Source organism: Lingula anatina, chromosome 1 (genome assembly GCF_051362555.1).
Source record: "Lingula anatina isolate TDL-2025a chromosome 1, LinAna3.0, whole genome shotgun sequence".
NCBI classification, from domain to species: Eukaryota; Metazoa; Brachiopoda; class Lingulata; order Lingulida; family Lingulidae; genus Lingula; species Lingula anatina.
In genome coordinates, this window is record NC_141767.1 from 36,500,475 (window position 1) to 36,524,737 (window position 24,263).

Consider the following 24,263-nt stretch of genomic DNA (forward strand, 5'->3'; position numbering starts at 1 on the left):
GTTGGAGCTGTGTTTCAAGCATAATAAGATGTTTTGAAGATACATTAAATGAATATGACAGGAATAAAAAAGGCTAAGACCTGTATTTTAAGAGAAAATGTCCAACCTATACTCCCACCTTAAACTTACAGGAAAGAAACGCAGGACTAAAATGCAGCCTGAGTTGGAAAAGCAGTCTAACTGGCTTCTTTTCTGTTGTACATTTTTGTGAAATTGTTATCTTTCACATATTGGCATTTTCAATGTTGGACTTGGAACTCCCATGGGCATGAAGCCCAGTTTTAATCAAATTTTCTAAATGTCCATGTTATTAATAGAAGAAAATTAAAATTTGTGGTAATTTTACCTTTAATCATTATGTAATATTGCATCAAAATTGACAAAAAGCGTACTTCATGCACTGTCATCACAAACGTTATGATAAAAAGAAAACTGTGTTACTTATTATTTTTTTTAACTTACTAGCATGATTCTTAGGATCGGTATTACCTGCTGTGCATAATTGATGCTGACTTTGATGCTGACTTTGCAGTTAAGCGTAATGTATTATTGCATCAGAATTGACAGTATCCTATTTTGTGCATTGTTATTTTCTGCTTTTTGTCTGTTCATTTAACAGCTTTCTTGTTTTCTGAATGTTCTTGTCACCTACAGTACATAATTAAAATTTGTGGTAAATACACTTTTAATCAATATGTGATATTGCATCAAAATTGTCAATTTTGTGCACTGCCAACATAACCCTCAACCCAAAATCTTGTCTGAGATATTAAAAAAAAAAAAACCCTGGACACTTATGGTTGTGATAAAATCATTTATTGTAATGATTTCCTATTTTGTGAGGAGTAATCACATAGAACAGAATGTGGTAGATTTTTATTCTTAGGACTCGTGCCCTATATTGGGCTCATTACTGAAAATATTAATTTAGTTCATTTAGTCCATGTCCACATCCAAATATCAGTGTCTTGGTGTGTAAGAAACTGGATTTCAGAGTTTCTTGCTTGGTGCTTGTTTAGACCTTGGGACATGCAGTCCATGCAGCTTTGAGACGGTAGATATGAGTTGGAGGATTGGTGTTCTGGCCCCAAACACCAAAGTTCATCACAAAACCATGAGTAGAGATAGACGTTGGTCGCATGTCGAGACGAATGTTACCACCACGCCTAAATTGAAACAAATGAATGTGTAGAAATAATCGGAAATATTCAAAAATATTTAGCCAACAGTACATTTATACATAAAACATATCAAACTAACAGTGTGGATAAGGTTTGATTGCTAATGCACTTGCACAGATTCAAAGATGTCACATGAAGCAGCACATGTATATGGGCTATTCAGAAATAATGGTTATTTCTTATTTTCAGAACCCAAAATGTCATCCTTGTCATAGATAATTAATTTAAAATAACAATTTATTTTGAGAAATTGGATTTAGAAGTTAATTTTTCAGGGACGTTTTAAATTTTACACACATATGGTTGACACACCCATTTTTATAAATAAAAACTTGTAATTCATTTCAAATAACCAACAAATTAATGGAAATAAAAATTCAAATCCAGTTTAAGATTCACCAGGTTTTGTGTAAATTAGCACATAGTTTTAGCATAATTTGCAATTAGGTGAGAAGTAGAAATAAAAGTGCCTGACACATACTCACTCTGTTGGCAAATGCCTTTCTTTCATTCTTATCATTCATTAGATAGGAATTAAAACAAATTTTATATTCATGAAGTGATAATGTTTGCACATTTGTAAAACAATTAAAACAAATTTGCTATTTATGCTGTACATAAGTTCTTGATTATTTCCTCTAGATAGTAATGTGGTTATTCTGGTTAAAAGCCAAGAACTAACAACATAGCACACCTACAACCACTTGGCTATGGACACTAGTATTAGCACACGTGCACACACACGTGTGCATGTCCACACTACTGGGTGACAACCATTGGGACATGGGCAACATGGTGACGATTTTGTGAACACACTTTCTGCTTAGAACATGCATCATATTTTGCTTTATATTCATAAATTTTGGAAAATGTAACATTAAACACACATAAAAATTATTAGGAAAGAGTACACTTTACTTCACAGAGTTGTGATCCTGATCGGTGGTTAAACAGGGATGTCATGAAATCATTTTCCGTGAGTTACTTGCCAAAAAGTGGAAACTTGAAGCGTGCATACAAGATCGCCACCATGTTGAAATTTTGATGCCTATGTCCCAATGTTGTTGCTCAGTATTGTGGGCATGCAGATATATACAATTATATCGTATTAAAAGTCATGAAAATTAAGCCATTCTTTTTAAAAGGCATTTTGCCTTGATGAGCATAAAAATAAACATTTGTTAAAATGTGCGAGCGCAAAATAATATATAGACAAAAAACAAAAAAACCTTACCAGGAATCAAGTAAAGCCAAAGCAGTCACAACGTCAGGTGGACTAGGAAATGGCTTTTTAAAGCTAACATATTTCAACCACTGGCAGTTTTGACCCTCCCGACAATAATCGGATGTCACAAATCCCATTTGACCTTGGAGTGAAGAAGAAAAGAATGACTTATAAACACTTGTCTTTTACACTTTCTTGTTTATTTATTTATGATCTCTTTTTAAAGATTTACATTACTTTTTTTTTCATACAGAACACAGTAAAATATGGGAAGAAACCTAAATTGATGACAATGAAATTACCTGAGCTTTCTCTTTATATGCTGTGATTTAAATTCTAGAACCTTTGTAACATGTTGGATATGAAAAAGTGAAACTATTGAAAAACCCACATTGTCCCGAGGCGTATGTGCCCAGACAGAGCAGCAACAGGAAACAGTAAATGGAAGACACCTTGGTCATCTTTTGCTTCTTTACAGCAGCTGAAGTCAACAGGCACTATGCCCAGTTGTAACTGTCGGACTTTATTTAAAAGGTTCCTTTTGTGCAAATTAGTTGAATTTACTTATTTGGAAAGTTAGATAAAATTACAATAATAGATTCTTATCCAGTTTCGTGTAATTCAAAGCAGGTATTTGTTTATTAATACTTCCTCTTCTCCTTGTTTTTGGCCATTTACCAGAATGTCAGCATTGTCTGTCAAGAGGAAATAAGCTAAATAAAATGTACAGTAAAAAGCAGATTCAAATGTACTATTTGTATTACAAATGGGAAATCATTACCATTTCATGAATATAAAACCTGTAATGATACTAACTGATGAAACAAAACAAGGAAGAACATTACTGACCTTGTGGTTTTTCACCTCAAGAGCGTGAGGTTGGTTGGAGCCCAACTGGCAACAAACCATGGAGTCTATGATAAATGGTATCTGCTTGGCACTAAGGGTTGAAGGAGGAGTAAACATGGGCAGACCCAGAGTTATATTCTGATAGTTCTCCAGATTATCTTTGTTGAACCACCCTCCATTTTTGACAAAAATTTCCAACAGAAGAAACCTAGAAACCCATCATTGTAAACTCAAAAAATTCTGACCATCTTGCAGAAGACCCAGAAGATGGCTTCTGTCTGCCCCTGGTCAAGTTGCAGAAAGCAAGGACATTGTTCCCATCTTAGCTGTGCAAGTGGTAGCTAGGCTGATACCCTTCCTAGGGTAGTGAGAACATATACAGCCAGTATGAATCAAGACCAAAAAATATGCCAGGCATTTTGTTATCCATTGTAAAACCCACTGTGAGGCAGTAGAGCTTGGAATATAAGCAGCAGCCTTTAGTTTTAAGACAAACATTTTAGTTACCAACAGACTAAGTATGTGTTAGGAATGTAACATGGTCATTTAATTGCCCTCTTAATTCTCACTTTAATTCCTTGTGTCTCATTTCATTGGAAGTCATGCTGATACTAATCACCACATTTGCACAAAAGCTACGGTATTTAAGTAGGGATCACAGATTTGTATTTTGATATTGATTTTGAACAATTCTTTCCAAAATTTTTAATTATAAAACAACTTTCCACCTTATATCTGTTGACAATTAAAAAGTGCAGAGGTTTTATTTTACTCTCCATGTTAGTTGGTATTTAAAAATCTGTTTCCTCGGTTGTAAATTGATATGTTTTGCTCAAATAAAGACACACACACACACACACACACACACACACACACACACACACACACACACACACACGACCACTCTAATCTCAGTTTTTCTGCACAGATACAGTTTCTTGAATATATGAAGCTTTTTTTTTTTTTTTTTTTTTTTTTTTTTTTTTTTTTTTTTTTTTTTTTTTTTTTTTTATTGTGTATTAGAATCATTATTTTCTGGTTTGTGTCTTTACATTTGACAGCTTTGCTGTCTTATAAGAGTCTCACATTGGTTTTCCAAAATTTTCATGAATAAGACTGACTCGGGCAATATCAAGTTAAAGTGTAACATCTTTGGTTTGTAAAGTCTCCTTTTGAATTTTTAATGATATCTTATATTTTAAGGTGTTTGGAGAACTACGTTTAATCTCTCCTGCCTCATGTGATGGACATCTTATTATGACTCCTAACACAGAGACTGTGGTCAAAACTAACAGGTGAGTGTTCCACTGGACTCAAGTTAAAATGCTGCACAAAAATATGTTTTACGTGCGCGCACACACACACACACACACACACACACACACACACACACACACACACACACACACACAAAAAGAAATATTAACTTTTACTTTCTGTTATCATTTGCTTGAAATCTTTTTGTGGTCAGTTAACTTACAACTTATTAACTTACAGAGATGGCACTGCCAGGGTAACCTACAAGATAATCCGAGAGAAAGGAGATGGGAGGACTAGCAGTCCACTGGTCAGTGTGAGCGAAACTGGTCAAGTGACCTCGGGTCTCATCAGTGGTCAAGCCACACTTCTGGTCACTGCACACGAAGACTTTGGGGTCAACCAGACATTGGTCATTCTCATCAAGGTGAAACCGGTGTCATACTTGATGTTTAATCTGGATACTGTGATCAGGACATCAGAGGGACACCTCCACACCATTCCTGTGGGGACCACACTGCGCTATACCATCAGTTACCATGACGATGTGGGCGAGAAGTTTTACGCTGTCAATACTAAGCTTAAGTACAGACCAAGCAGGTATTTATTTAAGAAAACCAGATATGAAATATTTTTTTCATGGAGAAATTTTTTCCAACTTAATAGCTTTTTATCTAGGAAAACAGTACGTCATGGAGAGAACAGCAGCTAATGTATCTATTTTCTTCATGTCACATGTTGATTGAGCATATGGTCTTGTAGGTTTGATCTGCTCCAAGTTTCCCCAGGATCTGTGAATGGAACATTGGTTGCCAGGACAACAGATGTGGGCCTGACAGTGTTGAAGGTGAGCCTGTCAACAAAATTGTTTTGAGACAAACCTGTAGAACTATTTCAGTTTCCAAGAGAAAGCTTAAACAATGTTTTTTAAGGTCAGAAACTGCAAGAAACTTCATTTCGAGTGCACTGACACAATTTTTAGGAAAATCAAAATCTGTTTTTTTTTTTTTTTTTTTTTTTTTTTTTTTTTTTTTTTTTTTTTTTTTTGTTACAGGTTTGGGATAAGCTAAACCCCAGGACGTCAGACTATATCAAGATCAATGTAGGGTATGCCATACAACCAATGCAGGCAGAGGTGGTACTGGGTGAGGTGATCTGTCTGCACAGCTCCATCTTGTCAGAACAAGGTAAGGAACTATGAGCACTTTTTGGGGGGGCTGAAATGAGTGTCTTTTATATAAATTATAGGTATTTTTGGCTCATTCCAGGATAAAATGTCATTTAGCCAGTTATAGTGGGATATGTTTTAACGAGGACTTGATTTTGAACAAGGACATTGGAAAAATTCAGCATAAAGAGGAAAAGGTGGGATGGGAGTGGCTGAGGGTGTTTTGAGCCCAATTTTGGTTGATATTTTCATAATTTTGCAGGGTCAGACCAAAGTATATCATTGCTTTGTAAAAAAAACTTTTGCTCTCATTTGTTAACCATTTTTTAAATTAAAGAAAATCAAAAAGAAAGTACACAAAGAGAGACATATACATGTATGATCCTTTTTGCAAGTACATTTGATGCAAAGTGAAATACAGTTGGACATGAAGGAAAAAGTTATCATAATTGGTATCTTAAATGGTTTAGTGGTATAATTACCAAACTGTTAACAAAATTTTCAAATGTCTGTGTCAGGTTACAGAGGAGAGTGGTCTGCTGAAGGCAGTGCTCTGACAGTGAATCCCAGGTCTGGCATCGCCGTGGCAACACAAGTGGGGAAGACCTTTGTACATTACACAGTGTCCAATGACATTTCAACATACACGGAGGTGAGTCAATTCTTTTAGATTTTTAAAAATTATTATTAATAGTTATTTATTTTAATTTTTTATCTGTCATTAACATAGAACAAGAGACTAAAGTAATTTCTCTTGTGATACAAATCATTGCTGCCATTTACTTGCAAAAGTACACAAAATTTTTGATGTAGAGATTAATGCTCTGCATGAACTTTGAGAGACATTAACAGTTGCCAGCAACAGAATTTGAAACAATATGCTGTGTTTTCAGATAATTGTTGCCCCAGTCCAGTCAATTCACATTGTCCAGGACAATTTGAAGTCCCTGACCAATGTTGTAAGCAGAAGCAGAAGTTGGTCTATACCAGTCATACTGAGCAAGGAGCAGGGTATTGGCATTCGCAATATCATGGGTAGGCTAAAGTTGACTTTTTGAATTAATATATACTTGAAAAGTCATGTGGCTTTGGTTTTAACCTCAAAAAATATCAAAAGATGTTCTTATCACATGTCCAGGAATATTTTCTTCCAGTTTTATTTTTGTATTTTTGTAACATTTAAATATATCTGTCATTCTTTGCTAGTGGTTACAAAATGTTGAATTTGACCAAAAATTTCAAACTTTCTCTGGGAAGCTGTAATTTTGCGATGTGATAGCTACACCATCACAGTTTATCATTTCATAAAAAGGGAAACAGCAGCTGCCCTTTTTAGGGCACACAGGAGAGTTGAACAGCTATACCCACCAAATCCAAGACGCGTTACCCTGGGTAATATATTTTGCACAAACTAATGAAAGTCTAATGGAATGTTTTCAGTTTTAGTTTAAATCATAAGGGGGTGTTGTCTCAATGCTTCAAAACTTTAATCCACATTTAATCCACATTTCATAATTAATAAAAATGGTGAATATGTGGGTCACGGTAACGTTATTGACGCGGGTACAAAAACTTTTTATAATCATGTAAATAATAACAATATTTTTGCTATTATCCATACACACTTCAATCATGAGGGGCACACCACTTTCACATGCTTTTAAAATGGAATTGACAAACACAGAGGAATAATGCACATATTTTATTTACTGTAACTCTGTCACATGGGACACACACTGAACAAAGTTGATCTAAAGAATGTTCCAGATTGTAGTTTTTTATCTGAATTATTATTTTTTTATTATTATTTTAACACAATAAAATACAAAATTTAACAAAATGAAGTTCAGTGTAACACAAAGTTCATAATTATAACATTCTTCCTGACATATGTGGACCAATGGTGATATCTGTTCTGTGCTCACTAAGGCATCCACTCTTGGGATTCTGAAAAAAAAAATCACACAAAGAATCTGTTAACTCTGATAACGAACAATGGATAACCTAAGATCACAAATAGTTTATTGCTTATTCAAAGAAAGCACAGTGCATTATGAGTGGCAAACACGCATTACTGAGACACATTTTCTTCACCCATTTTCGGTGCTTCATTGCGTAACGTAAGTGTTGCTAGTAATCCATTATTGCTGTTTTTACAGACGGTTAAATTTTAAATGCACGGAATACAGTGTAGCAGCTTAATTTAAGACAAAACTAAAAAAAAGTAATTCAATTTCGATGATTGAGTTTTCGAGAACAAGAGAACATGAATACGGTATCACCGCGTCACCATGTTCAATATGACCTTTAGGGTACGTACGGATAAAATTTAGTCCCAAAATATTACACGTCCCTATACTCCCTTTACCGATAAATACATAAAGGAAAAACGGAAAAAACGTCTTTTTAGATTTAAATACCAATAGATCCGATTTTTTTCTGCTGTCCTATATATTTGCGTTTCTATAGATATGACGTCCTCATAAACCCACGTCCTTTAAATCCGCATACCTATAGATCCACGTATATTTAGATCCAAATACCGATAGATCCATTACAGGTACACTATTGCTCGAAATGGTTGGTATACTACTCAGTACATAAAATGCACTTCTTTAAAACGGCAATACGCAGTCAGCAATATATTATTCTACTAGATCGTTTTCACACAATACTCAGTGAAAGAACATAAAAAGAACAAAAGTGTGTTCTATATTTCACAACGCTTAATTACTGTTCTAGCGTCAGAACACTGTTTAAAGCGTTCTCAAAATGCAACATTCGAACATGTAAAAAGTGTTCTGAATTTACATGTAAATGTGTTCTAAACAAAACAAAACAAAAAAGAACATAAAAATGTGTTCTAAATTTCACAACGCAAGTTGATATGGGCCTTTTAGCCGATTACGATGTCAGATAGATGGATCTAGCGGTACCTGGATCTAAAGATAGGTGGGTTTATAGGAATCTGTTGGTGGATCTATCGGAACGTAAATTTAACGAGACGTAAATCTATTGAGACGTGTATGTATAGAGATGTATCTATCGGGGCGAATATTTTATTGGGACGTTTATCTATATGGCGGACCCCGACCTTTAGTCCCCCATGTGACACAGACGCAAAACGAAAGTTCAGACGAAGTCACCCTACTTATAGAATGGTAAAAATCAATCGGTACACAAATATGTTGAAACAATTGAAGAAAAATGAATGAAACTCATTATTTCTCACCTTCATACAAAGAAGATCCCAATAAACAATCCTGTGACGGTTAAATCGAGGGAATTACACCTGTGCCCTGCATCCTATCTCGACAGCGTCATTGCGTGACATGTTATCAGAATGGGCCACCCGCCAGTTTGAGCTGGTTTTTTTAGTGTGCAAAAGAAGCCATTCGTGTGTAAGACGTCATCAGTTAGTGAGTATGGAAGAAGATCGCTATCGATGTATAATTTTCACGCGGCATTTTAAAGAATCGATCTCTGAAGTTTCAGCGTTGCGAATGTAACATTGGGACGCGGTGAAGAAAAATCGACCTTGCTGAGCAATAAATGTGAAATTCTTAAGAAAACTGATATTATCATGGATTTTGTGACACAAACTAACCGACATACTACTTTGGACGATTGAACAGTTTTAATACGGAAAGATAGGATTAGATGAAATTTTCATCGGGGTGGGACACCGCATGTATCGTAAGTTAAGCTAATTTTGTGATCATTTTTCAGTGACTTCAAAGAAATTTTTATTTAAATAACCATTTGCACATTCTGTTTATTATATCTTCTTGCAGTAGGTGTATTCCCTGCTTCAATAATTCATTCAAACCCTAAACAAACTGTTCCTAAATAGAGGTAGGGTCGAAATTCCACAAAAAAGGACGCCATTTTGAGGGTAATTTCGATATATTTTCTGCTTTTTCTCTTTTTTTGCTTTTATAACAACATCCTCCTTGCTCATGCAGCTTCTTTGATTTGTTATTGAAACATACACAACGATGTCATGAGAATTTGGTCGGCTATCTAAATTTAAATTACATTCTTGTTATGGTCCCCCCGCAGTGCACCACTAGCAAAGAATGACTGATATATTTTACAATAAAGAGTAAACAAGAGACAGAGCTCTCTGTTTGTTCCATTCTGGGTTCAAAAATTACGAAAATTCGTATATAAATGCCAGGTGTCAAGCTTTTGAGCAACTACTTGAAAGATTCTCTGTTTTTCCATGTGTTCAGGTAGTAACTGCAGTGGGATTCTGGCCAGTGAGAAGTTCCAGGGGATGTTCCCATACAGATGTGAACTGACCATGAGCAGGGCTCATTCTGCACTCAGTGTGGGAGATCTGTTCAAAGTGTCTCCTGACTTTGACTCTCAGACAGGTCAGTTTGGAGAAATGTCTAAACCTATCCTGACATAGGTTTATCTATGAAAAACAACATACCCACAGTTTTTACGTCTGCCTCATTTTGAATCAAAGTGCTTTGTTTATGTACAGATACAATGGGTCTGTATATATAGCCATCACCTGCATCTGCTGTTGCTGTTGTCATCCCCTTAACAAAAACGAGTCAAATTGGGAAACAAGCTTGATTGGATTTTTTTATTCTTGAATTTATGCATTTTTTGTGACATTTTCATTTTTCTCATTCTGACATTTTCAGTGTGTGAATTTGAATTCCTAACATTCATGTTACCTGTTGGTGTTAATTTCGCTGTTAAGCATAATCTGTAATTGCATCAAAATTGACAAAATAAGCGATTTTGCACTATTGTTTTCTTCTTTATGTCTGTACATTTGACAGCTCCATACTTCTTGTTACTAGCATTGGCATTTAGCATGCATTGATAATTAAGTATCTTTAATAACCATCATGTCCCAGGCCCTATTTTGTTGAGAACATTGATGTATTTCCTTTGAAATGGTTAGTATTGATAAAGTACCACAGATATCATATTATCCTAGATCAGTGATATGTGTACCATATTTTTCCCTACAGGCCAGTACAGTTGCAAGGTCACTCAGGTGGACAATGACCTCCTGCAGCTGGAAATAAGCACCTTGGAGACAGACGTCCAACTCCAGGTGACGGTCACCCAGAGAGAGCACCAGCCAAAGGTGATGTCCACTCTTCTCAGCGTTCCATTTTATCCCGCGTTCCACGTGATGACCACTGAGCTGTTGCTAAGCAACCTCCAGCCACTGTCCAGTATTAGGGTGTCTTCAGTGGGCCCAGTTAGAGATGAAATCAAGGTAGGGATGCTGGAATAATTCCAGTATTTTTGATAACTTTTCCTTTTGGTTCTTTGTTTGATTTTGTTAAATTCACCAATCTTGTGATACATTTTTAAAAATCTGGCATATTTAGTGATACCTTGATTGCTGAATATTTCTTCTAATTGTGTAAAATATGATGTCTAGTGTTAAATTTATAATAACTGGAAATCAGAGTCTGTAGTTCCTGGGATTTACTGGACTGACCAAAAATTGTTAAAATAGAACATCAGCAGTATGTTGAACAAGTATTTTTACATTAAAATGGCTGTCTGTCCTTGCAAAGGTTGTTGCCAGTGACTCCTCTCTCCTGGAGATCCTGTCACAAGAAGCGGACTCTCAGACACCCACCATTGTCCACTATCCAGTGAGACTGTTGGAGAAAGTGGCCCTGTGGGAACTGGAGAATCTGGAACTCAGAGTGGAACTGACCAATGGCCTGACTGGACAGCACTATGCAGTGCCTGTAAGGGTGAAGTTGATTGGTCAGAGGCAGGATGGACTTGGAGGCAAGTTTTAGAAAATAGGCCAAGGTTGATGATTTTGATTAATTGTATACAGTGCCAGCATTTTTTCTCTTAAAACATCTGATGTGTACACAAAGCAGTTTAAGCCACAAAATTTTCAAAGTTGTTGGGTGGGTAAACTATATAGGTTTCCATAAAATATTCAAATTTTGAAATGTATTCTCTTCAGTCAGCAAAGATCAAGTCCACATAGAACAACTCCATAAAATCTATGCGTTAACTTAAAAGCCATTTGATTTTGTGTATTGAGGATACCAGAGTTCCAGTCCACACTTAAATTTATTCTAAATATTGTTTTGTTTTGTTTCATTTCATTTTGTTGTGTTTTTTTGTTTAGTTCCTCAAATAGAAGGTCAGAAGGACTCGGGCTGGAGCAGTCTGCTCACTGTGATAGGGCATCACTACCAAACCTGGCTCTTCATGTTGCTTTGTATAATAGCCACTATATCAGCTATTGTCATTGGTGAGTGTCTTTCACTGTGAGCCTCTGGGTATTATAATATGAATACTGTAAACTTGTAAAAACCAAATACTTGGTAAGTTCAAATAGAACAGTATTTTAATATTTTGACTGCATTGGGTACATTTGTGGAGTTCTTGAGATTTTTCTGTTCTATTTCATGACTGAGTGAATGTATTAAAAGTATTGTTTATAACAAAATAGACATATTTTCCTAAACATTGTACTTATTTGTGTCATTTTGTAGGCTACCATGCTGTGATGGGTCAGAAGTATTCTGCAGCACCGCCGCAGTCTGGAGCTTTCTTACAGCCAGGCAGCCCTCCCACTTCACCTTACTATGCACAGTCACCTGGTAAATACTTTTTATGAATTGTATGCTTAAAATAGTAATGGCACGTGAGGGGTCAAAGTGGGATGAGCATATCAGATCAAAATAACGTAATGTAGTTAATACATGTAGATGGTGCCCTTTGGTCGGTCTCTCTCTCTCTCTCTCTCTCATTTTATTTTAGGTCCTACTGTCTTTTCAAATATTTGACTTAAAAAGATTTGAATACTCATTTTCAATCTATCACCTGGACCAAATTTCAAAACAGAATTTAAGTTTAAAGTTATCTATTTTAAACTGAAATGTTAGTTGACTTCAACTGAGGATTAATCTTACTATATTACCCATTGAAGTTAAGTTATGTTTGGTCTTGGAATAAGTCATTTCATACATTTTGTGAAATAAAGTCATTATCATTTAAATGGACTACGATGGGTCTATTTGGGGTTAGAGGGTTTGAAGTTAAGACCATTTCTTGACTTGAGTTTTTCCCCCCTTGAAACCAGTCCCATGGAATATATCCATTTTCCTTACTTCTAGCCTATCCATCCTGGCAGCGTACCCCCTCCCCTGGCAGGCCCAGCTTGTGGAGCTCTGGATACGACCCTCAGGACTCCGTAGATACCTCCTTCATCAAACGCTCTCCTCATCACCGTTCACCATACCAGTGACACGGGACAGGAAAAAACAACTGATCATCACACATAACTACAGCTAACAGGAACATCACAAATGTACTGGGTCAAGTCCTGGATCTTGTTGATAAGATTAGATTTGTGGTGTGTGAGTTCAGGCCTGCAAGATCAGAGTAAAAGATTTTTTTGGTTGCATAATAACAAAATGATCTCTAAAAAAATTAGGTAGATTTAACATGGTGAGGAAAAAAGACAGCAAAGTCTTGTAGAAAAGAAAAAAAATGTTGGCACAGTGTTGTAGAAAAGAAGAAAAAAATGTTGGCTAAATGTTGAAATGATCTGTTTCAACTGTTTGGGGTAATGTATCAGACCTAGTCGAGTGGATACAAATTGCATACCTTGCAAAAAGTATGTTATCCTCAGTATCAAAAATGATCGGAGATTTAAATTGTTATTGAATTCCCAACGTTTCACTCTCCATGCAGGACTAAGATGGTGAACATCATTATCAGGTCTCGCACCATAACCTGCAATGGTAGAGAACTGGAACTGATCTCTAAGCAGCAATGAGATGATATTTAAATTGTAAATATTGCAACATAAGATGTACATATTAACAAGTTTGCAATGTCATTGGGATGCATGTGATACATTTAAATGTGCTTAAAGGCACAGTGGGTGAAAATTTGACACACTCCAGTAAAACAAATTTACAATATTTTCCATTAATTTCTCATAATGCACAATGCCAATTTTTCTTAATTACATTAAAATCAAAATGCATTGATCTCTCTGAATATGCTGTCTAGAAATTATTTTTTAGAATTTGTTTGATGGGTAGGAAATTCATTACAACCTCTTGCCAATTTTGAGACCCAAAGCATAATTTAATGTTTCAGTGTTATTTTTACCTTCGATTTAGAGTAGACATTGTATTTAAGTCACTGGGGTGGTCAATCAAAACACTTAAGTCTTGCTTTATTCTGTGTTGCAGAAAATATCACCCCCTGTGCCTGCAAGTTATGTGAACTTATGATTGGTGAACAACAATAGATATAACTGTAAAATCATGTGATGTAATTGAAGACTGATTGTGAGGTGTGTGGTAGAGTGCATAAAGAATGTATAATAGTGTGGTAGATGTGCCCCTTGGGTTACCTTTTTTTCATCATCATGTTCAAACATAAGTGAAAATTGTTGCTGGGAGGTGGGGGGGTGGGGGAGGTAGAAGTTTCAGCACATATGAGTGAAATGAGTGTTGTGGTACAAAGTTAATTTAGATCTCTGTACCTTTCTTTTTTTCTTGAAAATGATACATTTTTTATGAAAGGATCAAGCTTTCTTCATAGTTATTGCTATACATATTGCTTAAAAAACAATGCAATTGGTGATTCATTCAACATCTGTAAAAATGAACATTTTGCTACTATTTTCTGTTCAACTGTACAGTTTTACTGTTTCATGCTGGCCAATAAAGAATGTTACTGCTTTATTAACATTAAAATTGTTTGGTGTGTGGCACATAGTGAGTTTATTGCTTTTGTAGCTAATAGTTGAGTAAATGTATTCAAATGGCCCCAGGGTGATAGTGAATATCACTGGCATGTAGATGAGCTAGGCAATAGAATTGAAAACCCTATTGGTCTTTTTTTTTTTTCTAATATAAACATTGTGAATTTTTACACCCACAAACACTAAGAATTATGATGACGAGATATTCTGTCACTTCATGACAAATGGGGCACAACAATTTCACACTTAACTAAATAAAGTGATAGTTTCTTAATTAAACTTAGTATTCTTATTGTTATTCACAGTAAGGGATGCAGCAATGCAGCAATAACAAAGAAAAGGTTAAACTTTTGTGTAAAAATATATATTTCATATATTAATATACAAGAAAAAACTTGAGTAAGTTTGTAAATATGATTTTACATTGTATACAATCAGTTGTTTAAAGATGAGAGTTGAAAGAGCAATAAGTATAAAGACCTGGCCCCGTATCTCGAAAGCATCGCGCATTGATGTAGCCTCTATTTGATATAGCCATTCGCAATATGCGATGCTTTCGAGATACGGGGCCCAGTGCTCTAGAAAAACCTTGCTGTGACAGTTAAAATTTGAGTCTTTACAGTGGCAAAAATATAACATTGGAAAATTGTACATAATATTATATTAACCAAAAAAAAAAATACAATAATGTATCCCTCCCCCTCTATTCACATGTTTATACAAAAATAAATGCATGTTATCCCTTCAAAATTTTATAACACAAGGCCGCAAAAAATGTGGCTCATTTTGGGTACAGCTGTAGTATGAACTTTACTTATTTTATTTATTTTACTGGAGACCATTCTCCCAGCCATTTTTGAGTACCAATTTTGCCGCTGGAGTACGAGACATGATTTTTGGGATACGTTTGTACATATGGCACTCAAGATTACATTGCAAGAGCCATCACTCTGCATCACAAATACAGTGAATGTGCTTCTAGGATTGGTGAGTACCAATTTTTCTACTGAAATCTGAGGCTGTTGCTACATTACAAGAGATGGTATAGAATCGCATTGTAAGAGCCGTGTTATTTCATCTCTAATGGGCGCTTCAGCATTGAAGCATTCCAGTTTTCCTGCTTAAGTTTCAGACTTTTACTCCCTGGGATAGATGACAGATCCTGTTGGATTTTTATCACTACATCACAATTCCATCATTTGTGGGTACCAATTTTCATACTGAACTTGGAAGTGTTTGCTCTGCGGGTTCCATTCAGACAGATATTACCATATTACATAATATGTGCTCCTGATGTTATGAATGTGGAATTGCAGTCCTCATGAAAGTCACAGAAGAAGTTAATATTCAGGCTACAAGTCTTTGAACAAATGCTGTACTTCAGACTATTCATATGGATCCCCTGAGGCAGCATCTTCAAACCTGTAAAAAGGGATATTAGTTCCAAATTATAAAATATATTTTAAAGGAAAAAAGGTAAGGGGAAAGTATTTGTAGGAAAAACTAAATGCAAGCAAAAATGACTCGGAGGTAAAGCTAGGGGCTCAGATTGTGATAAATTTTGTGTTTATGCATTGATATTAATTAAAATGTTTTACGTAGGCCTCATTTCTGCAAAGCTGTTTTTATGGAAAAAAAAATACTGTATACACAAAAAAAATTCAGAACAGCTCATTTTAATGTGTTTCATCAATGAGTGATTAGTAAACTGGGCAACAAGAAGTACAATTTCATTTTATCATTCTTTTTCTTGATGCATACTTTATGTGAAAACTGCAAGAATTGCTATATTTCTATTCTGTAAATCCTGAAATGAACCCAGTTGTTTTTTATTTCATGCATTGCATTTACAAGAATTCCTTATATATATGCATTTTAAATGCACAAACTGAACCAAGCAACAAATGGAAGTAAAAGATGTAAATTGGTATTTTAGAAATGTATTTTTCTTGAATAAGAATGATCAGAGTAAAACCAAAGGTAACTGTTAATGACATATTTCAGTCAATATGTTATGCAGTTTTGGAGAATGTGAAGGCGCAAGCAGGAAAGCATGCTGTAACCTACACCAGGGGGCACCAGTCTAGTCCCAGACATCAATATCTCCCTTTCCTTTACGCCATTTATCTGAGTAGGTGCGTTTGTGGTTGGTTAGTTTATATCTTGTCATGGTGGCAGACGGATCTGCACTGAAAATGAATAGGGTTAAAGAGGACTAAAAAAAACCTACTGGAAGAGAATTTCTGAAGCAGGTAACAAAAAGATGCATGTAATTAAGTTATAAGCTTGAGAACTATTGAAGGGAGTTAATTGGTCTTTGTAGTGGCAGTGGGTTACACTTGGACGTGGAAATTCTCACACCAAACTACTTCAAGCTGTTTTTTAGTCAATCTGTTTATGCCATGAAATAAAAACTTAAAAAGTGCACCACTGAGGTTAAATTGTGGTCAAATTTGTCTTTACAAATAGCAAAAGATTTTTCACTGTGAAATTTATTTTTCTTGACAAGGACTATCAAGTTGGCAATCTTGCACACAATGCTCATGTGGTCTGAAAGCTCAACAACACTGGGGTGTGCATGTAATCTGTATGTATCAGCTGAACACAGCCTGGAATGAGCGTGATAGCAGGGAAAACACCACAATAACTAAGCAATGGCCTCCATCTGTATCCAATTAGTATAAAGGGAATACATACCTGCTATAAGTGAGCATATTAAAGTCATCCTTATCCGTTATGGACAAACCTCCTCTTCGTCTGAAATGATTTTAAGATTTGAAGTTAGAATAAGACATTTACAGCTCGTGACCATGTATTGCAAGTAAAAGTGAAGAAGTAGGCTGTCTTGGGTTGAAATTCTAGAGTATGTTTCTACATTTAAGTGTTGTCGTGGTTTCCTTATCATTAGACTTGTTCAGTTTTGTTGTTTTTTACAAACACTAAAAAGAGTAGGAACAATATTTATGTATCCAAGATAACTTGGCTTTGTTGTTGTGTTTGAAATGCCATATCTACAACATCCAGACTGAATGGTAAGAAAGACATGGCAATTAGATGTTACACACAGAGGTTTAATTCTGGCTTGTGGTGGAATATTTTATTTAGTCTGTACGAAAGTTTTTCAATTTAAACTAAAGGTGCGCAATGTAAAATGAATATCAAATGTTAAGTTGACAAAGGGTTTTCAAGATTAGTTAAAATGCAATAAATCAGAACAACTTGGACCAACTATTCACCTAGATCCCTTTAAAATACTTTTTCTTCTTACAGTGAGCACTGCAAGTTTCAGAGGATACTCGAACCCTGCCTCACAACTATGAGTATGCCTCTGCTGATTTTAGCTGATAGTGAAGAGGTGAGTGTCCTCTAAAACTCAGGGTGACAATGACATATTCAAGGTTGCAATGAGCACACACTTACCTTCTACAAAAGAGCCACAATCCAAATATGGCTGCTGCTATCACCAATATCAACACTATGGGCACAGCTATGTACAGGGCCAATTTCTGTTGATCTGCCATAGTTTGGGTAGCAGGCTTGCCTGCACCAGATTGTGTGGTATTACTTGTAGTACTAAGTGACGCTGTACTTTCCATAGTGGTGCTTGTAGATGGTATGATTTTCATGGTGCTTGCAGTACTTATTGTGGTGCTTGAAGGGGATGTGTTAGTGGTAGAAGCTATGGTACTTTGAATTGTACTGGAACTGGTACCAAGTTCTGTACTCGTGGTAGTAGGAGTGGTAGTAGGTGTTGTACCAGTGGTTGTTGTTGTACTGGATATAGTTGTACTAGATGATGTTGTACTAGATGTTGTTGAACTAGATGTTGTTGTACTAGATGCTGTTGTACTAGATATGGTACTACTAGCTGTACTTGTTGTACTGAGGATTGTCCGGGTGGGTGTTATGGTTGTATTGGTACTTGTAGGAGACACACTTGTTTCCGTGCTTGTTGTACTATATGTAGAGCTTCTAGGGGTAGTAGAAGTTTCAGAAGCCCTTGTTGTATTTAAAGGTGCAGGTGTTGTGGCTGTTGTGCTTTCAACCAAAGAAGTGGTGGTACTTTTGGTTGTACTTGTAGGTGAGGCATTAGTGTGAAACAGAGTAGTTGTACTTAGTGTTGCACCTGTAGTAGAGATGTTTGGAGTTTTAGTTACTGAAACTGAAGAAATTTTGTTAGTGGTACTAACAGTTGCATTTATTGTGCTACTGGTAGCTGAAGTGGTCAAAAGGGTGGTGCTTTCTGATGCATTTGTTTTGTTTGAGGGGGGGAAACTTGGTGTACTATAACTTATATTTTTTGAGGTCCCAGATGGCAAAGTGGTTACTTCAGTAGCTGTTGTATTTAAAGAAGGTATACTGAAACTTATTGTAGTGCTAGTCGAGGAAGTGGTTGTTGTACCTAGAGTTGAATTAATGGGTATGGTTGTTGCTCTGGTACTTTGATGGAAAAGATCACCTGTAGTTGGTATGGTTTTAATGCTAGGTGTGGTCGATGTTGCATCAGTAGGTGTTACAGAAGGGGTGGTTGCAACTGCTTGTTGAGTTGTTTTTGAAGTGCTTGTTGTATTGGTTGTGTTATTTGGTGTGGTACTTGAATAGGAAAGATTAATTGTTGCTGATGAGCCTGTAAAAGTAGACACACTTGATGCTGTTTGAGTGGAGGAAGGTGTTGTTACTGAGGAGATTGAAGATGGTTGCCCAGGGGTGGTTGATTCTACCTGCTGTATTGTGGTTTTGGATGTAGCACTTTCAGATGATGATGATGTGGTTGAAGCATATTTGGTAGTGCTTGAAGGTGTGCTGGTTATATAACTTGATGAAAAATTTGATCTATTTCCCATGTTTTGTGTGGTTGTGGTTGGAGGATTGGTTGTGAGACCTCCCGTTGTTGTAGTAGTGGTGGGGGTTTGGGTAATCTGTCCATTTGTGGTTGTGTGTATTGTAGAAGATGTGGTTGCTTGTCCAGGTAAGGTAGTAGCTGCTTGTCCAGTTGTGGTTGTGGTAGTTTGTCCAGGTAAAGTTGTACTGGCTTGTCCTGTTGTGGTAGTGGTAGTTTGTCCAGGTAAGGTTGTTGCTGCTTGTCCTCTTGTGGTAGTTTGTCTAGGTATGGTTGTAGCTGTTTGTCCTGTTGTTGTAGTGGTAGTTTGTCCAGGTAAGGTTGTAGCTGTTTGTCCTGTTGTGGTAGTGGTAGTTTGTCCAGGTAAGGTTGTTGCTGCTTGTCCTCTTGTGGTAGTGGTAGTTTGTCTAGGTATGGTTGTTGCTGCTTGTCCTGTTGTTGTAGTGGTCATTTGTACAGGTTTTGTTGTCCCTGCTTGTCCTGTTGTTGTAGTGGTAGTTTGTCCTGGTAAGGTTGTAGCAAATTGTCCTGGTGTGGCAGTGGCAGTTTGTCCAGGTAAGGTTGTGGCTGCTTGTCCAGATGTGGTTGTGGTAGTTTGTCCAGGTAAGGTTGTAGCTGCTTGTCCAGTTGTGGTAGTGGTAGTTTGTCTAGGTATGGTTGTTGCTGCTTGTCCTGTTGTGGTAGTGGTAGCTTGTCTAGGTATGGTTGTTGGTGCTTGTCCTGTTGTTGTAGTGGTCATTTGTACAGGTTTTGTTGTTGCTGCTTGTCCTGTTGTAGTGGTAGTTTGTCCAGGTAAGGTTGTAGCTGCTTGTCCCGTGGTGATAGTGGTAGTTTGTCTAGGTATGGTTGTTGCTGCTTGTCCTGTTGTGGTAGTGGTCATTTGTACAGGTTTTGTTGTTGCTGCTTGTCCTGTTGTGGTAGTGGTAGTTTGTCTAGGTATGGTTGTTGCTGCTTGTCCTGTTGTTGTAGTGGCAGTTTGTCCAGGTAAGGTTGTGGCTGCTTGTCCTGTTGTGGCAGTGGTAGTTTGTCCAGGTAAGGTTGTGGCTGCTTGTCCTGTTGTGGTAGTGGTTGTTTGTCCTGGTAAGGTTGTAGCAAATTGTCCTGGTGTGGCAATGGCAGTTTGTCCAGGTAAGGTTGTGGCTGCTTGTCCAGTTGTGGTTATGGTAGTTTGTCCAGGTAAGGTTGTAGCTGCTTGTCCAGTTGTGGTAGTGGTAGTTTGTCCAGGTAAGGTTGTGGCTGCTTGTCCAGTTGTGGTTGTGGTAGTTTGTCCAGGTAAGGTTGTAGCTGCTTGTCCAGTTGTGGTAGTGGTAGTTTGTCCAGGTAAGGTTGTGGCTGCTTGTCCAGTTGTGGTAGTTTGACCAGTTAAGGTTGTAGCTGCTTGTCCAGTTGTGGTTGTGGTAGTTTGTCTAGGTAAGGTTGTGGCTGCTTGTCCTGTTGTGGAGGTGGCAGTTTGTAAGGTTGTGCGAGTGGTTGTACTTTTAACAGTTGTGGAAGCTGTTCCCCCTGGAGAGGAACTGCTACTAGGTATATCGGAAGCAGCCATGGTGGTGGTGGTGGTTCCAGGCATTGTGGTTCCTGGCTTGGTTGCCGTAGTAACTGAAGTTTGGGTCGTGCTCTGGGCAAGGGCAAAACCTGTACCATGGCCTGAAATTGACGAAAAAGAACGTGTTTTTTATCTTGGGGAAAATAGCCGCTGCCATTTAAAATATGCATCATGTGCTTCACGCTAATTGCAAACTATCCAAATTCACATGTCCAATTGTTCTTATTTTTATTTTCTTGAACATGACAAAACTTCCTTTATAATAATGTTTTTATTTTTGTTTTATCGTGATGAATAATGTCATTGCGGTTGACCATCAACTTTATTTTGTATAAGAATCGGCCATTTCAGTTCTGTGAAACAAATTCATACTTCTCTTTGTGGTAAATTACCATCCCCGTGCTTCCTTTTGTTTGGAGAGGAATGTTATAGGCAGGCAAATAAACGTCGTGGTCAACAGAGATAAGTCAGCGGCGTGGCTTCTAAATTCATTGGCTATAAAATGATTAGGTGTATGTGCTTCTCAGGGATACAATAAGCACATTTAGTGATGGTTTATATACATTTTTCGAATAAGTTCTCAAATGAAATATCAGATGATAATACACGTACATTTCCTTATTTTTATTTAGAGAACTGTTTTACTCCTTGCCCCACGAAATCCCTTGGGGTTGTCTTGTGAAAACTGTCAAGTATGCTAGTCTTTGAAATAGATGGAATTGCTTTCGTCGTGACAAAAACCAAAACACGGACAGTGCAGCAAGCATTCCATCTTTCATTTTGACAATATAAACCAATAATAAATTTTGGTGTATCCTTCAATTTTATGAACTGGTGTACTGATTGTTGACTACTGAGATACCTTTGTAAATTTTTTTTCCACAGGATACGAAAATGTGGAAAATATTACTTAAAGAAATGGTGTTATGAGGGGAGTCCTGTGGAATGGGAATTATAATAATATTTTTGCAATCAAATATTAGATTATTCAACAGTGAATGAGAAAAAATACTGTAATACTAGAGTATATACAAAGACGATAAAAAAAGAACTGATTTCAGAAATGCAAACTAAGTGAAACTTTTACTGAAAGGTTAATTATAAATTATTAAATTTGACAGTTTCCAAAGGACAGAAGTATTAGTGGATTCCACAATTATAAGGTTTGGCTGTTTGGATTTCTGAACACTGGTGGCTAAAATCGTTTATTCTATTTCGGTAAAAGGTAGGGGATACCATGGTCTCCAATAGTCAGGGACACATTTCACTGGAGGCGTACTAATCGGTGTTGGGTATGTGAAGTGCTTCCTGACGTGTTCTTTCGGGATATGTTTTTAAACTATGTTTCCCTACTCTTCCTCGGCCGTTTTCTGTGCACTATAGGGGAGCTGATGCGCCCCGAACTTAAAGTTACCTAACACAAAAAATAGACCTTTGATGGTATACACTTGTAACTTCTTACCTGAAACGACTAGAAGAACGCACAGCCACGCGACAATCATGTTTGAGGACTGTGGGTAGTGTCGTATTTCATCAACCTAAAATGAAACAAAATTTTGAATAGAACTTCTTTTTAGCACATAAAATCAACACTTATTGTATCAGGAGCTCGAAATTAGGACAGGCACTAAACGTGACATCAGGTTCCGCCAAAAGATAAAGTGTACCCAATTTGAATGTACGGTGTAATGATATGTTTAGCAGGGACAACAATAACGACTTCGTCGTCCATAACTTCGAATTTATGTCAAGCTCCGGCTTGGCATTTAAACATTGCGGTCTTCTACACGTGAAGGCTTGCGGTACCCTTAAACGAAAGTAACGACCGTTAAATAAAGGAAACGCCCGAAGCAGGGACATAACGCGACGCTTACTATTTCCTATATGCTACACTGCAGCAGAAATATTCGGGCATGCAAATCACATTTCCTGGAAGTATCTGTACAAAACAAAACAAAACTGCGTTCTTCGTCATGTCAGTCATACACTTTCTATGTCACTTCCCCCCCCCCCCCCCACCCCGCCCCATCAAACAGTTTTAAAGAAATAGTGACTACACACTCCTCAATGCACAGGTGAGACATAACGGGTAGACATAACAACCGGTGAAAAGATTCACACCATTCCTAATTCATCGCCGAACAAATACGAACAAATACGATTGATTAAGAAAGGCTTACTGATCCATTTTGTTGTATAGATACATGTACATGTAAGAACTGTTCATAAAATGAAAAAAATGCCACTTACCGCTGTCTCTTCCCTGTGTGAGAATCGCTTTTCCACCGATCCTATTTTATAAAGTGTTTTGATGCCAGTTCAAACGTCACTTGGGTGTCCTAGTCCGTGACGAAATCAACATATTTTTTCGATCATGATTCACTGGATTATACCAAAAACACGTGCTTTCAGTCTAAATCGTTCTACGCCGTCACCGCGAAGGCTCGTGACTCTGCTCATGCGTCTACGTTGAGGCTTTATGACCTCAGCTTTCTCCGTCAAAGGTGTGGACAATTGTCAAGTTGGTTTGACCCGGTTTACTTCCTAGTTAGAAAACTAGGTGGTCTATAGAGCTTTCAGTGCGTTCTTTACTCGAGGGTTGAGTAAACGCACACCTATATTATCCCATGAATGTTGACTTTGCAGCTTGCTTTGTATATGAACCTAACTACCTTGAACCGATGACATGTAATCGAATCCAGGGCACATATCTTGACGCCTCGCTCGAAGAGTTATGACAACGTAACTAGAGCGTGTGTACCGGTCGGATAGTCTGTCTGTACAGTCGCACGTCCCAATGTGATGGCGGGCAGTGAACATCATGTTTTGCCAAATAAAGTACAGTTTCTTTTATTGCTAGGTTGTGTAGATCAGATCTGTGTACATATTAGGGAAGGGTTAATTTTTTTACATGTATGTATGAACACAATGGAGAAGAAATGACCACACGTCCCCCTGTTGCGATGCGATAAAAATGATTAATGTCCTCTCATTAGTCAAACGTGACCGGGGTGAGTTACTTTTCTTCTTCTTTCGTACAGTCTGCATGTGGGGTTTTGCTGTTTCAATCATTGCTTTTTGTTTACAAATTGAATTTAACGGTTCATACCGGGAAAGTAGATCAATGCTAATTCTATTACTTTTCCCATTCCTTCATTCTAGCCGTCTGCTAACCTGTGAATTGTGACTTTGCATGTCAATATACTCTTGTTTTCCTTTTCTAGCACACCTACACTCGGATTCACTATTGAGTATAGTTTTGTGTTTGAACTAATTATGAAAAAAAAATGCAACTTAGGGGCGAACAGTATTTTAATTCACACGTAAAATTTACGATCGTTTCTTGTAGGAGACAAGGTTTATACACAACATAATGTGAGAAATTTTAAGTAAAAAGTTATAAGTATTAGGCCAACTCCTAACATCTATGAAATAAATGAAATAATGCAATTGCCATATATCT

At 36.9% G+C, this 24,263-nt stretch overlaps 2 protein-coding genes across 3 annotated transcripts in view; one reads left to right on the plus strand and one right to left on the minus strand.

The window, feature by feature from the left end:
• LOC106154930 (nuclear pore membrane glycoprotein 210) overlaps positions 1 to 14,696 on the plus strand; it is a 48,077-nt gene extending 33,381 nt beyond the window's left edge. Inside the window, exons 32-43 of the mRNA XM_086999633.1 lie at positions 4,459 to 4,550; positions 4,753 to 5,112; positions 5,275 to 5,359; positions 5,567 to 5,699; positions 6,199 to 6,332; positions 6,574 to 6,715; positions 9,916 to 10,059; positions 10,678 to 10,931; positions 11,239 to 11,461; positions 11,817 to 11,942; positions 12,187 to 12,294; positions 12,811 to 14,696. Coding sequence (XP_086855759.1) covers positions 4,459 to 4,550; positions 4,753 to 5,112; positions 5,275 to 5,359; positions 5,567 to 5,699; positions 6,199 to 6,332; positions 6,574 to 6,715; positions 9,916 to 10,059; positions 10,678 to 10,931; positions 11,239 to 11,461; positions 11,817 to 11,942; positions 12,187 to 12,294; positions 12,811 to 12,941 — 1,932 coding nt within the window. The 3' untranslated portion in view covers positions 12,942 to 14,696. The remainder of the gene's footprint in view (positions 1 to 4,458; positions 4,551 to 4,752; positions 5,113 to 5,274; positions 5,360 to 5,566; positions 5,700 to 6,198; positions 6,333 to 6,573; positions 6,716 to 9,915; positions 10,060 to 10,677; positions 10,932 to 11,238; positions 11,462 to 11,816; positions 11,943 to 12,186; positions 12,295 to 12,810) is intronic.
• A 561-nt stretch (positions 14,697 to 15,257) lies between these two features.
• On the minus strand, positions 15,258 to 23,561 carry LOC106154933 (uncharacterized). Of its 2 annotated transcripts, XM_086999634.1 has the most exons (6): positions 23,051 to 23,561; positions 22,263 to 22,338; positions 17,838 to 20,901; positions 17,115 to 17,174; positions 16,485 to 16,606; positions 15,258 to 15,839 (listed from the first exon to the last, which is right to left on the minus strand). In XM_086999634.1, exons 2-5 carry the CDS (start codon positions 22,300 to 22,302, stop codon positions 16,501 to 16,503), a joined length of 3,270 nt encoding a protein of 1,089 aa, XP_086855760.1. In that variant the 5' UTR covers positions 22,303 to 22,338; positions 23,051 to 23,561; the 3' UTR covers positions 15,258 to 15,839; positions 16,485 to 16,500. The 2 variants fall into 2 exon arrangements, with proteins under 2 accessions (XP_086855760.1, XP_086855761.1); XM_086999635.1 differs by lacking the exon at positions 16,485 to 16,606 and having other exon boundaries at positions 23,051 to 23,558.
• Between the last annotated feature and the right edge of the window lie 702 nt (positions 23,562 to 24,263).

What these genes read in the sequence shown, in the direction of transcription:
- LOC106154933 (XM_086999634.1), bottom strand. Translation starts at nt 22,302, where the DNA reads ATGATTGTCGCGTGGCTGTGCGTTCTTCTAGTCGTTTCAG. An exon ending in CGTTCTTCTAGTCGTTTCAG is followed by an intron (nt 20,902 to 22,262) that starts GTAAGAAGTTAC and finishes CGTCAATTTCAG; the next exon opens with GCCATGGTACAGGTTTTGCC. An exon ending in AATATGCTCACTTATAGCAG is followed by an intron (nt 16,607 to 17,114) that starts GTATGTATTCCC and finishes ATTCATTTTCAG; the next exon opens with TGCAGATCCGTCTGCCACCA.